Raw genomic sequence first — 15823 nt, 5'->3', positions numbered from 1 at the left:
ATCAGCAGCATCATCATTTTCACTATCATCAAACAATAATTCCTTTTCTCCTATTGAATAATACTCATCATCATCCTCATCCTCATCATCATCTACCTCATCATCCACCTCATCATCATCATCTTCATCACCACCACTACCAATATCATCACCATTGTTGACATCGTTATTACTATCATCATGAATTGAAATATACCTGGTAATAAGGCCCGTTAGCATCATTATAGGCAGCCTCAGGATCAAATCCCGGTAAGCAGATGAACTCATCCCACTGGTTCAGGTTAACTAGATCATTAACAAAGCTTTCTGCATCTTGGAGTAACAGGGTGTAAGGCGCAAATGTATTCTGAGGACATTCTGCCATACATATCTGTTTCACATAAAAAAAGAGGAAGGGAAATTGTGTCAGAATGAAGAAGAGAATAGCTCTTTAAAAATCAACTCAGATACATAGAAAGTTGGCACATATTTCTTTCCTTTAGAATACATACTCCATTCCAGTATGAATAGGAAACCTCGATATATCCCAATCATTAGTCTGCAGTCACAGACCCTTGGTTTAAGCATAGTGCTTAATGCAGAGTCTGAAGTAGTGAGACTAGATTCACCCATTTGCTTCTACACACACTTCAGGATTATGAATAGAGTCTCCATCCCAGTCTTTGAATCATATGTTAAAGTGTCAAATTTAAGTCTGTGCTCGCAGACTACCCAATTATTTGATCAGCAAAGAAGGGAAAATGATGGTTAAAAACGGAGCATGGTAGCAACAACAATGTGAGGACATTGTATTCCGATTTCATTTTGTTAAAATTTTTTTCATTTATTGTGGCCATTAATGGATATGTAAAGACTAGATAAATTCTTGCTTTACAAAACAAATTCACAGAATAATATCACAACATAATATCACACTCAAAGAAGTACAGTATTGCATAGACTGTGACAGCTGATATGTGAAATTTGCACCATTTAACAAAAAAGTCAGGTAAGGAACGCCATGTGTCTCAAGGGTGATTCCATGGAATTTAGACAATATGAGACCACTTTCAATTAGTTTTCTGTCAATTATCTTACAACTACATTATCTCATCATAACCATACATATGTTTCATAATCAGAATGAGAGTTACAATTTGGAAGACTGAAATATATCTAGAGATTATAGCATGACAGCTTACCTTGGGAGTTGGGCAGCCAAAGTTGATGACAGTCAGGGGTATGTTGAGAAAACATTCTAACAGATCAAAATAAAACAAGTAGCTGGCATTCCTGAAAAATACAATTCAATGTGAAAATATAATAAACCTATAAACATTTTTAGAAAAAAAGCTAATTTTGATACTTGAAAATGCTATAATCATCATCATCAGCACCATGATCATTATCAAATCATCATCATCATCGTCGTCGTCGTCATCACCGCCATCATTTACATCATCATTATCACCATTATCATCATCATTACAATCATCACCATCATCATCACCACCATCATCACCATCACCTTCATAGCCATCATGATCATCATCATTGTCATTATCATCACCGCCATCAATATCATCATCGCCATCATCATCATCACCATGATCATCATCATCACCATCAGCACCATCATCGCCATCATCACCTTACACCATCACCTTTATAGCCATCATGATCATCATCATCATTTTCGTTGTCACTATCATCACTGCCATCATTATCATAATCATGATCTTTGTCATTACAATCACTATCATCACCACCACCATCATTACTGTTAGTCACCATCAATCACCATCATCAGTATCAGCATAAAATATATAGATATCAATGACTTACTTCACATTTTCATCCACACCGCAGACTTGTCCTAGAGAATCTGTAGGATGAATCAACCTCATGGGATCACCATTCATCCAACCTGGTAAGAAAATCAATGAATGATTAGTTTTAATTGCAGTTAGTAACCAAAATCAATGATTTAACTGGTAACTTTACCAGTTATACATGTAACAGCAATCCTCTAGGTCAGACAGCAATGGCTGGAGCATAAGGCCAATTGGTCATTACTCAAGATATCTACATGTATGTCACAATGAAGGTACCACCATGTACATCTTACAAATTCTTCCGGCAGGTATGGTCTCCTGTGTCTCAAATGATATTTTGCAGAGAATCAGCCAATTTCCCATTTTCTTTTATTGTGTTTTACCTTCTGTTTTCAACTGATCATCCTTTAGCTCATTATTTACCATTTTCTTCTTTTCTCTCAAGTATTGTCATGTAAACTATATTCCTTACCCCTTAATGTCACTTTTTTCTTCTTTGTTTGGTGTTGATCATTATTTTGATAATCCTTACTATAATTTGGCTAATCTTGTGTGTCCTTCCGTTTGTTTGAAACAGCTTTTCTCCGTGGTTTTCCACTCAATGGAGCTGGAATTTTTTCTAAACATGGTTAAATTGTTCATAGATTGTCATGAGGGGGGTTGTTCGTGGTATTTTGGTCGCATTATTTAAAGTTTTTTTACAATTCGTAACTTTTTTACATTCCTTTTCGCAGCCCTGAGTATAGCTTCAAAGTTCCCAGTCCCTTTTACCTCTCTCGGGTCAGCGAAATACAAAGCATGCATGCCCCACTGAGGATACCGCTACACGCATCACTTGCACTTGTACTCTATGCAGCAGCAGTAATCGCAAACGCATAACACAACTCACAAGCGATGTGTATTTCTTGCGACGGTACATGTTGCAAAACTTCATCACAAAGGTTTTATCTCCCGATTTCTTTGACATACAAACAATATTCTCAATTCACTGTCACCTGCTTGCTGATCAGGTGAGAATGAAGTGAGAATATTATTTGTAGGCCTAGAATCTATGTCAACATCAGTGAAATCGGGAGATAAAACCTTCATGATGAATCGTTGAGAAGGTTACCTTTTCTTGATAATTAGGTCAATCCATTGACCTACCTACCCAGTTTCATTAAAACATCCTTTATATTTAATCCTGTATTTCAACAGATTCAGCTACCTGCTACTCAACGCTCCAAAATCAAATGGTGCCAGTGCTCTGTTGTACACAGTTCAGTGCATGGTTAGTATTTTGACGTAAATTGTAATATTTATATTGAATGATTGATGCCGCAGTAAATCTAAATTCCAACATATGATGAAGTTGTTTGGTTGAGTCAGATAATCAACTCAGTGCTAAGTTCCAAAACACAAAATCAAAATTGTCTGATTTGATCAGATTTTCTTCTGCAAATTGGCAACGCTGACATTTTTTTCTTTTTTTGCTACACACATTAAATAAAATTAATGTCTCTAAAATTTATTTACAAATAAATTAACTATATTTAAGCATTATGTTTGCCAATTCATATGTAAAACTTTATTTCTGTGTGATTAACAAAATACAATTCTTTCTATTAAACATAAAAACCTGTGAGGTAAAGTAAGAGTTTGAAGACTTTATATATACACTATTACAACTACTACTTTTAATAATAACAATGATACTATTACTAATACTTTTTTTTTTTTTGGGGGGGGCGGGCTAAAATATGTTTTGCCCCCCACTTTTTTTGTTTTGGGGGGCGACTGCCCAGCCCCCCCCCCCACTTCCGGCGCCTATATGCTGGGGGTAAGGGTCTAGATCTAATGTTTCTGCCCAGTTTCATTAAAACATCCTTTATATTTAATCCTGTATTTTAACAGATTCAGCTACCTGCCACTCAATGCTCCAAGGCCAAGCTGTGCCAGTGCTCTGTTGCACACAGTTCAGTGCATGGATAGTATTTTGACGTAAGACATAATATTTATATTGAATGATTAATGCCGCAGTAAATCTAAATTCCAACATGTGATGAAGTTGTTTGGTTGAGTCTGATAATCAGCTCAGTGCTAAGTTCCAAAACCCAAAATTAAAAATTTCTTAATAGATTTGCTATTAACCCTTTTATTTAAGGGCAAATTTGATCAGATTTTCTTCGGAAACTTGGTAACACTGGCATTTTCTTTCTTTGCTACACACATTCAACAAAATTAATGTCTCTAAAATTCATTTACAAATATAAATGAACTATATTTAGTATTATGTTCGCCAATTCATATGTTAAACTTTATTTCTGTGTGATTAACAAAATACTAATGTAGTGTGATCGTAATAAACAAGCATGATTTTACAGACTGTCTCACTCATTTTATCACCCCCCCCCCTTCTTTCACTCTCACTTCTTTTCGACATCCTGCCATACTTATATATGATTGAGCAACCTTTAATTTAAAAAGTACAAACAACCGCAGTCTAATGTACATTGTAAGGTACATGTGCAATGTACTTACATATTTATTTCTGACCCAATACATGTAATCATAGCATTTCTATATCACAATAATTGCCTCTTGACTGCTTACTAAATACACCGAGTTCTAATACATTTTTCCATTTTATAGTTAGATTTGGATTTCACTCTGTAATGATTATTGAAGTTCTTCCTCCAGTTCAACCCAAGATGCTTAACTTAATTGAACCTCCTATCTATATTGAAAGAGAAAGTCTGCTATGAATCAGTTGTCTAAATATATTTAATCAATAAACTGCTTGGCTTTCAGTGTGAATAGGCAGTCTAGCTGTACATACAAGATTGTCACCCCCTCCCCCCCCCCCCCACACACTTTGATAAAGAAAAATGACTCCTACCCTCTGTGCTGCCACGGGTAATTGCTGCTAGTCCTAATAATTCACTTCTATGCAATGAATTATATTTGGTTATTGTTGTTGCTTTATTTCATAGTTCCTAAAAGTTGGATATTTTATATAATTCTGCTGTCATATACTTGGTACAAAGGGTCCCTAAACTTACTACAAACCCTGCTTTTTAAAGGGTCCTCCTTTTCCTTTTTCAACATGTTTTACTATTATGTGATTATAATGAAGTCTTGTAATGTTTGAAAGTAATAACCTTTGTAACGCACATTATTTTTCTTGATAATAAACCACCTATGCATGAATATCATTCAATTTTCAACACATTCAACTCAAACATATTTGAAGGATTATTTCTGAGTCAGTTAAACTTAATTTCATGCTCGATTTAGTACAAATGAAGAAGGAAGCATTCCACAACACCATTCTAGGACATTTTATTGTGAAACGGTGAAGAGTGAAAATATGAGTATAATTGTCAATTCAACCCTGGTGCGTTAAATGAGTCATAAAGTGGAAAGTTGAATCAAAATTACCCATTTCTAATGTTTGATGGGACAGTTATCATATGGATCAAAATAGCTATTAAACACAAACAACTTGTAATGTATGTATATATATACATGCACAGTGCATACCAATAAAACAGTATATACTGTACTTTGAACACAATCTTGGCACTTTAAAAATTTACAACACAGAGATATTTTTAAAGTGGTTTTGTAAGGGTGGGAGTGGTTCTTTGGTATCTCAGCACATCCAACTGGTCAGCTCCCCCCCCCCTTTCAAAACCATTCTACTGCCCCTGATACATGTATGTGTATTTTTATATCAAACTTCTAATTTCGTATTAGTGTGTATATACCTGACACACATTCACACGTGAAACACAACTGTAATTCACCATATTATTTTCTCTATTTTCATATGCTATTGGATGTAATTTTCAGTTTCATAATGGTAAACTATAGGTGGTTTCAAACCGCCTCGATCACAAGAATCCCCATTAAATTACGAGAACTTTGAAGGCTAAAAATACCCGTTAATTATTCCTGCATTCAAACCGCCCTTTCGGGATAAGTTCCTGAAGTTACGAGCATGCGCAGTATGGTCTGATAAGCAGGCAAGGCGTGAGATTCAAAATCACTAGCCCAGCAGCCACCCACGGCACCCGTGCCCAACGACACGCTGGGCTAAAAGTTCCCGTAAATTGCTTTCACATTGCCAAAATACCTGCGACCTTGGAAAAATCCCCGCGAAAGTTCTCGTAATTTCGCCAAGTACCTACTATTTAGCGGGTATTTTCTTTCGGGGAAATTACACGTAGTTTGCTTTCACATTACCAAAATACCTGGTATTGATGAACTTCGAGTCGGTCTGAAACCACCTAATTAAAGCTGAATAAGAAACCTCCTTACCCAACACTCCAACAGCAAGCATGCCACCCACAGCCGCAATGAACAGAATACAACAGATCACATCTGTGCAGCTCCTAAACAGGAAAAAAAATTGAACAAAAAAACAGACAGACATATTTATCACACAAAAGGACTTTTTTAAACAGGGATGAAATGAAAAAAGATGATAGACACAATTTCTAATATTGCATGAATAATGGAATTATTCATTTTTTTGCAGATTTTACAAAAAAAGGAGAACTTTTCATTGATCAGCAATTGGATACAAAATAAAACATACACGTTTGTAAGATTTTTCCATGTATTCAATTAAACTTTTTCTTTTTGGGAATTGACCTTTTAATATCCCTGTTAATGTGTCTCCATTTCTAATAATCTCAAGGCTATTCTGATCAGGATATTTTCAGAGCTCAGGGGAGCATAATCATCCTACAAATTGTTAGATCTGAAAAATTGGAACTTGTCGGATAAAACTCCTTTCTAGTCCTTACAAGACACACTCCCCGGAAATATTGGGATAACATGAAATTTTTGGCTGATGAAGATGATCTGATTGAGTCAATCCCATCAGTAGAGGCCAACGAAGGTCAAATACAAGGAAGTGATACTTGTAGTATGATGTCAGTATGAAAGTTTCATTTCCGAACTTTAGGGCATGAATGAATCAGCTGACCAAAGATCAGTTTCATTGTTTCCTACTTTAATCTCCTCTTTAGCTCAATTCCTGGGTTTGCTTGAATGTTTTTACCAAATGTACTGGATATGTACAATTATACAACATGCAGGGAAAGAATGAGCCTTTTTTATGCTATACCATATTTGAGGCTCAAGTCGTGACATCAATTTGCATCTATACAGCGTTTATGGGATTGTGATTGCTTTTAGAAATCTAATAGTTGAATGTTGATTAACTCTTAATGGTATCACCCCTAGAAGCCTGTGATCTATACCAAACAGAGTATAATAAAGTCAGTTATATTTTAATAATGAATTAAGAACTCAATAGTAATGATTTATTGTTGCTTTTTAATATTGAAAAGTAATATATGCTCTCTACTCTCTCCCCTCCCCCTTTTTTAAATTGCATATGCATCTTTGGGGAGGTCATTAAATACTTTTGATCATATACATGCAGTCTGCAATAATCATACAAAATCATTATTTTTCTTTTCTATCGTAACTGATTTTATATTTGGCATAAACACAAATGTAGAATTCTACAGACACTTAGAAAATATAGTTCTTTTTATTTTCCTAAATAATTCCAGATTTCACATATGAAATTGTTAAAAAGCAGCTTCATTTTCCAATACATCAACACTTGAAATTCACCTGCAGGGAGTTATAAGCAACCCAACGCGTGCTGAAAAACCAATGTATCCACAATCTTTTCAAGACCTCCTCCCTGCTTTTATCTTGGGAAATCAAAGGTTTGATCCTTTGTTGATGTATGTGCTTATGCAGCAAGGCATATTTACTTTCTCTTGGATACGATTTTAAGATACTGTTGATCTACCTATGCTATAGCCTTCAGGCATTTGGTTTCTTTCAGAAATATGATGGCATAGGCAGGCTTGCTCTTTAGTTGATGCAGTTATCTTTCAAAAGAATATGAGGCTGAATAACTAACCTCTCAGTAACTCTTCCATTTATTGGTCTGCACTTAATAGGCCTATACAGTGCGTCCCAGAAAAAACGAAACCGAGATTTAGCGATCATTTATCATTACTTAATCATAAATAAAATAGACAAATGACCTACCAATTTAAAGCTTAGAATCTCCTCTTTCATCTGATATTACTTAGATTATTTCTCATTCACGCATGAGTGAGCAAAAACAATTTGAAAAAAGGATACCAAAAACTCATTTGGAGGGGGGTATCTGGGTTTCAAAAAGAAAACCACATTTTTGAAAAGTTCAATATCTCCTCTTTAATTTGATACCTAAATTACAGAAAATGATCAAGAAATAACAAAGTTCTGGTCATTTGAAATAAGGCTTGAATTTCAATAATTTCATAAAATGAAGAGGTTCTCCAGGCTGGCTTTCAAACTCACTCAACACTCTGTTTTGTTGACGATCAGCCATGCATTAAATCTTTTGTTCATCATGCGAAAACTTCTGTGGGAAACCGGTGAAAACACGTTTATCTCATGAAATTATGGAAATACAAGCCTTATTTCAAATGACCAGAACTTTTTTATTTCTTGACCATTTTCTGTAATTTAGGCACCAAATTAAAGAGCAGATATTGAACTTTTCAGAAATGTGGTTTTCCTTTTGAAACCCAGATACCCCCGCCAAATGAGTTTTTGGTATCCTTTCTTCAAATTGTTTTTGCTCACTCATGCGTGAATGAGAAATAATCTAAGTAATATCAGATGAAAGAAGAGATTCTCAGCTTTAAAATGGTAGGTCATTTGTCTATTCTATTTATGATTAAGTTATGATAAATGATCGCTAAATCTCGGTTTCGTTTATTCTGGGACGCACTGTATAGTTTGAAAGGCGGAGTCAAATTCACTTCATACATGTATATCAAAACAAGATGGGTAAGACTTTCACAAAACTAAGATTGAAGCAAATACAGTAAGTACATCTGAGCTGTCTGTTTTTGCATTTTCAGAAATTATGTCCTATCTCTTTTTTTTCTCTACACTTAATGGTATCATCATAATCTATTTGGTTTCTCTTGTTATTTCTGAGACTGGCATTGTGTTTGAACATTAAATTTTATACAAATTATATAAATATATACTTCAAATACAAAAAATTTAAATAGAGAACTTACCTGTTTTCAATAGGCCCATGGAATGACGGATCATATTTCTTGGGTGTCCCTGGAGAAGAATACAAAAGAAAGGATATTCACTGAGCAATGCATTCAATTTTCAAAGTAATTCATTAAGATAAAATTTGTCAAATGAAGAAGCGCAACACTGGTCACATACATGTGTGTATATTCATATTTGACTCATCAAAATGTAAATCTAGCTAGCACATCAATGATGTGGAGCTCATCCAGCATCTCTCAACAAAATTTAACACAATTTTTAATTTCAGCCCAGTTTTTATTTATTTATTTATTAGGTCTTCTTTATACAGGGTAGCCCTTTCAATATCGAGTATTGTTCTGCCAAGGGGCCCTGTCTGTTGACACTGTAGTGGAATATATTGGTGACATAAATTGAGGAAACAGAATTGAAATTGATGAAGAAATTACATGGAACACGCATTTTTGTGATTTCTGAATAAATTTCATATAAATCAGAATAAATCATTTCATGGTCGAAATTTCTCAATTCTGTGTAGAACTTTGGTGAACCTCATGTAGCTCTACCAGATGGAAGCAAAAAAAATTAAATCGGTAAACTAATAAAAGAAACATTTTTTTTAATTTTGAAAAATGTGCATAAATTAGCATATTTAACAGTTTCAAAATTCTGTGTAGAAGTTTTGAATCCCCCACCTAGTGCTATCATATGAAGCAAGCAGAATAGAAACCAGACTTGAAATGACAAAGAAGAAGTATTTTGAAATTGTGGACACATGACAGACGACAGACACCATGCCACGGCAAATAAAAAAAATATAACAAAATAATCTAAAAATTACTCAGGTGAAATAAGACAGTTGGGATGAAGCTGTCAAATAAATTATTCTCAAAACCTTTCGGTAAAAAGTTATATCATTTTGATTTCAATAGGGAAAGCATACTTGCTTGATATGTCAATTTTGTACACACATGTACTTTATACTTGTTTAAAGGTTTGACAAATACACCTGATGTATTCTCAGGAGGAAAATTTCAAAATGCCCCTACATGTATGAAGCATAAATAAAACAAATCAGCAAATCCTTTGTTTTGATTATCATATTCTCAAAAAACATTGACTGCTGATTGCTACTACGGCAACAGTAATGAAACTGTGCACCCATTTACATACAATATGAGGAATTCTATTTCATGGAATGACACACTGTTGATTGAACCTCACTAATTTTCCTATAACCCCAATAAAAATTTCATGAATAATACATCCTGCTTTCAAATGCTTGTTAACAACAGAATTTTATCCTAAAAAAAGATCACATTTCAACTTCAGGTGAACACAACAATGCACAATTTCTACAAGTTTACTATCAGTCAATCAAATTGAATGATTCCAGTAGCTTAAACTGTAACTTATTGCAAATTTGTAAGTTTTATAAAAAGGGGCCTCAGATGATCAATGCAAAATCACAAAAAAAGATTGAAAATATGATTTACAATGTAGCACAATACGAGCATTCGTGTACAGTATAAGAACAAACAAGTGGAATGCCTCTGGCCGTCTCACCTGCATCACGCGATTCAATATAGCAGCAGTGCTCACTTTGAATACTACTCTAACTCGCACAAGATGTTCAGTGATACATGGTTACTCTTATTTCCCTTTTTTATGAACTAGACCAATAAACTTACAGAGATATGATGGTTATCAAACAAAAAACCCCAACATGGCCAAAGTTCATTGACCTTACATGACCTTTGACCTTGATCATGTGACCTGAAACTCGAACAGGATGTTCAGTGATACTTGATTACTCTTATGTACAAGTTTCATGAATCAGATCCATAAACTTTCAAAGTTATGATGGTAATTCAACAGATACACCCAATTCGGCCAAAGTTCATTGACCTTTGACGTTGGTCATGTGACCTGAAACGCGCACAGGATGTTCAGTGATACTTGATTACTCTAATGTCCAAGTTTAATGAACTAGACCAATAAACTTTCAAAGTTATGATGGTAATTCAACAGATACCCCCGATTCGGCCAAAGTTCATTGACCCTAAATGACCTTTGACCTTAATCATGAGACCTTAAACTTGCACAAAATTTTCAGTGATGCTTGAGTACTATTATGTCCAAGTTTCATGAATCAGATCCATAAACTTTCAAAGTTATGATGGGAATTCAACAGATATCCCCAATTCGGCCAAAGTTCATTGACCCTAAATGACCTTTGACCTTGGTCATGTGACGTGAAACTCATGCAGGATGTTCAGTGATACTTGATTAACCTTATGTCCAAGTTTCATGAACTAGGTCCATATATTTTCTAAGTTATGATGACATTTCAAAAACTTAACCTCAGGTTAAGATTTCGATGTTGATTCCTCCAACATGGTCTAAGTTCATTGACCCTAAATGACCTTTGACCTTGGTCATGTGACATGAAATTCTAATAGGATGTTCAGTAATACTTGATTAACCTTATGGCCAAGTTTTATTAACTAGGTCCATATACTTTCTAAGTTATGACGTCATTTCAAAAACTTAACCTCAGGTTAAGATTTGATGTTGACGCCGCCGCCGCCGCCGCCGTCGGAAAAGCGGCGCCTATAGTCTCACTTTGCTTCGCAGGTGAGACAAAAATCAAGCACAAATTTTATAGACATCATGAAATGGTCCCCCTAGTGTCATATCAACATCCTTTGAATGCTTGTCAATTTCAAACGAGTTCCCAAACTTGGCATGGAATAATTGCTAAACAAAACAACTGTATTCAATGTCACGGATGCAGTTAATTCCAAAGTTTTCCACACTTCACATAAATTCATCAATTGCCAAATCACTTCACCAAATTAACTAGCCAAATTAAGTAGCTGTCCATTTTCATCACAAATTGTCAAATATTTGGTCTTCTGATTGAACAATGTCCTGATTTTTAATAGATGGATTATTTTTTTGAATTATAATTTACAAAACTGAAACGAATATTGTGTGAAAGACTTTTGAAATCAAACACACAAAGACACTGTTCTCACTACCGTCCTAAAACTAGTTTAGTGATGAGAACGGTCGAAGCAATCTTCCAAACCAGTTCATAGAACCACCCTGCGATGTAGTTTTCGACATCGCTTTGCTTCGTTAAACTGGTTTTAGTGAGGACATAACCGTTCTTTGAGAAGCAATCTTTGCACATTTTGAGCGTGCCACTCAACACGCTGTGTGAAGAATGCCTAAGATGCGGTTTCGAATTACACGCAAAACGTGTCACCCCACTGAGAGTGTTCCCATAGCAACAAGATCGCTTTACGTGAACTGATTTTGATAACCACTTTCAGGTTATCAAATGGGAACGCTCGCAAAGCGATCTTCCAAACTGGTTTCCTGAACAGGTTTCCAGTATAGTTTTAGAAAGCGTAATGAGAACAGGGTCTCAAACAGTAATCTACATGTGTGTTTGTAAACCTGGTTTACAAACACATGGAGCGCTGTTCTTATTATGAAACTGAAAGCTATTATGAGCACTGTAAAACCAACGTGAATACTAGTGCTCAATCACTGAATTACACAACTCGGGTAAAGTAAGGTGTGCAATAGCAGGTAATTGAACAAGGCTGATCAATAATGTATGTAAATTTTCATCATCAGTTATTGGGAAACAAGATAAGGTTGCTCAGGGGTGAACCTAGGAATCGTGAGATGATTAAGGGATGGAAAATATGAACTAGTAATAATAAGAAGTCAATAATATTTCTTCTCCAAATATTGTACATTTGAATGATCTTCTACACAAAACCCCTGCTATAATATGATGAGTACCACTGTCCAGACACAATATTATAAAGCAAAATTGTGAATGGGAGAGATCATTTCATGAACATGTAATTAGTTCATGTAGGCGTACACACTGTAATAAAAAGTAAATACAAATTGTACATTATAAATGCATATTACATGTACAATCCTGACTATTGCAGGCAGGCAATCTTTGTGACAGCTTAGTGACATCATCTCAAGCATTGGTTACCTTGGTAACAAAATGAGTACTGATATTTGCCCTCTCTCTCTCTGTCTTTCCTTCTAGCCATTCTCTCTTTCTGTTTTCATTCCTGGAAATCCAAAATACGTTTTAAAAAAAGGTATATTAGATCCCCCAATTTAATGATTTTTAATTCTACTGATTTCATTGTATGGAGGAGTAGGTCGACTTGTATTCTGTACTTTCCGAACTCTTAAACCTCCCATTAATTTTCATACACAACCATGTCATATAAACATAAATCGAAACTACATACTGTGTGTTTAGTGCCACTCATTAAGCATACTTCAAGTGGTATTGTGTCATCAAAATAACATAAGGTCATATTGTACACAAAGGAAACATATTCATATCACGATCACTGTGGCAGTGATCGTGGAATTCAAGTGGTATTGTGTCATCAAAAATAATATAAGGTCATATTGTACACAAAGGAAGCATATTCATAAAACGATCACTGTGGCAGAGGCTGCATGTATACAACTGGTTTACGCAGATGTGTGAAATACATATTGATCCATTAGTTGGTGGCAGTCTGTTATATGTTGTCTGGCATTTATTTGGGTCTGAATAAGTCCCGAACAGAAGGGGGGCTTGGGAGCACTTGGCCCCCTCCCCCAATTTTTCACGACTAAGAAAAAAAAGAGAAAAGGAAAGAATAGGAAGGAATAGGAAAGAGAAGGGTGAAAACTGAAATATGACAATTTTCAGAGTTTTATATCAAAGTCTATCACAAAAATTGATTTTGTAATAGAAATTTTACTTTTGTAATAAAAATGCTTTTTTCCTTTATAAATTTGCCTGATATGTCATATCTGGCCCCCAAACATTTTTGGCTCATTCCGCCACTGGTCTAATTAAAGTTACATGTACATGTAGCTACTTAAATGCATTATCAGAAACAAGAAAATGAGGAACTGATCATCATTAAATTCTGTCATTGCATGCATGAGAAAATTCAAATTACATGTAGAAACCGCACTTGGATATAGGCTCCTAGTATACATGCAATACCTTAATAATGCTATCAAAAAGACTAATTAAATCCTATCCATAATGCATAATTAGAATGACTTCAATGTATGCCATACCATTCAGATTCAGAGTATTAAAATGGAAGTGTGTATACAAATGTTGGTATTAATATTTCTCTCCATAATTGATTTTATAAAATTTATAACGTATCAAATGCAGAGTCAAAATGGAAACTATTTACAAGATGCCATTGTATGATGTAATGTATTGTAAGTCTTTTGGACTACAAATCATTTTTTGAAGAAGTAAATTCATACTCGATATGTTAATTCACTCTAAGAATCTATTTTAAGTTTGCTAACCTCACCCTCCCCCCTCGAGTGCATAACACAACTCCCATTTTCATTTTAATAGATTAAATGTGCAGGCCCTAAAGCAATATTGATGTGAAAAATATGAAATAAAAATAAGTTTTATTGGATAAATTCTGCAATTTCACATTGGGTCCAACAATTTTTATTGGGATGCCCACTCAAAATAAAATACATAATTTATTTATTTTTTCATTTCAATTTCAAAGCAGTTCTCAATCCTGGAATGGGCTGAAAACTTCAAGTTACAATCTTTGTCTATGGGTTACAGATATCATATCACTATATGTAAGTTTTTGTATAGTTGAAAAAAATACTGGTACTGCACATTTGTAGGATTGCAATATTGGATGATAGTAATACTTGAGCACGATGCACATACTAATGACCCTTTAACATAGCTTCAGATGGGCTTTAAACAACCACATGCCTTTGCCAAATTGGACATTTTTTTGTCAAAGCAATAGATGAAGGTCATTTTATACCAGGATTAATCTCCTGTATTCCATGAATTTGAATGAAAAGCTTTTTAAAAAAGGGTCATCAAATTATCTACGCAGTTAGTTCTCGCCTTATTGAACAACTCTCCTTTCAATTCATTTATTATTTTCCACTATTCAATAAAAATCATTTCAAAATTGCACAATCATCAGTCAAAAAAAAATTGAAACAATAAATAGAACGATGCTTACAAAAACAATGGATAGACAAAGCAAACAAAGTATCAAAAAGTGGAGAGACAAACTAAGGCCTGAGGCCTATCCATGGCAAGTCCCCAACATATTTCAGATAGCACATAACTGATCATAAACAAACAAAAAAACAGACAAAAAAGCAAGAAGTCATACATAAATCAAAAATAGAATCAGGGGGTATACGACTCAATCATGAAAACATATGCCTTTTAAACCTTTAAATGATATAATCCAGGGAAGATTTCATCACTGACTATTCGTAATAACTTGTCAAATATGACAACTTTCCAAGATTTTTGATTGGCTGATAAGTACTTACAGGTAAACTCTGTGGTATGAAAGTAGTAAAAGAGGACACAGGATAAAAAGTCTGACAAGTTCTTTCATGAATCGATTTCCTGAAGTATAGAGCTTTGGGAGGTATTAATCAATCAACTTTAATCCTCAAATTGGCATCAACTATTTTTTCCACTCCTACAGAGTATGACAAAAAAATAAGATAAAAGACAGCAGAGGGTGTTGATCCAGGGTTTTAGGGAAGGGGAAGGTGAATCATTGATGAGGGAGAAAGGGTATAAGCCTGCGATAGATATAGCCCCCCCCCCCCCGAAAAACAATAATACATGAATAAATACATATTAATGAATGAATGAAATAAAGAATGAATGAATGAATAATAAATGAATAAACAAATAAACAAATCAATGAATAAATAAATAAATAAATAAAATAAACTAATATCAAATAAAGTAACATAAAAAATTAAAACAAATTAAGAAATAAAGAAAATAATAAAAGAAAATTAATAAAAGGAATACTGAGAGAAACAGTGTTTTTGCTGAAATATTT

At 34.4% G+C, this 15823-nt stretch overlaps 1 protein-coding gene across 4 annotated transcripts in view; it reads right to left on the bottom strand.

The window, feature by feature from the left end:
* LOC121429249 (choline transporter-like protein 2) overlaps nt 1–15823 on the bottom strand; it is a 50504-nt gene that overhangs the window by 23203 nt on the left and 11478 nt on the right. For all 4 annotated transcript variants that reach the window (XM_041626222.1, XM_041626219.1, XM_041626221.1 and 1 more), the window contains exons 2-6: nt 8909–8957; nt 6117–6190; nt 1825–1906; nt 1182–1272; nt 197–370 (exon numbers count right to left, since the gene is read on the bottom strand). In XM_041626222.1, the coding sequence (XP_041482156.1) occupies nt 197–370; nt 1182–1272; nt 1825–1906; nt 6117–6190; nt 8909–8957 (470 nt within the window). The remainder of the gene's footprint in view (nt 1–196; nt 371–1181; nt 1273–1824; nt 1907–6116; nt 6191–8908; nt 8958–15823) is intronic.

Source organism: Lytechinus variegatus, chromosome 15 (genome assembly GCF_018143015.1).
Source record: "Lytechinus variegatus isolate NC3 chromosome 15, Lvar_3.0, whole genome shotgun sequence".
Taxonomy (NCBI): Eukaryota; Metazoa; Echinodermata; class Echinoidea; order Temnopleuroida; family Toxopneustidae; genus Lytechinus; species Lytechinus variegatus.
This window is presented reverse-complemented; position numbering and strand designations above follow the sequence as displayed.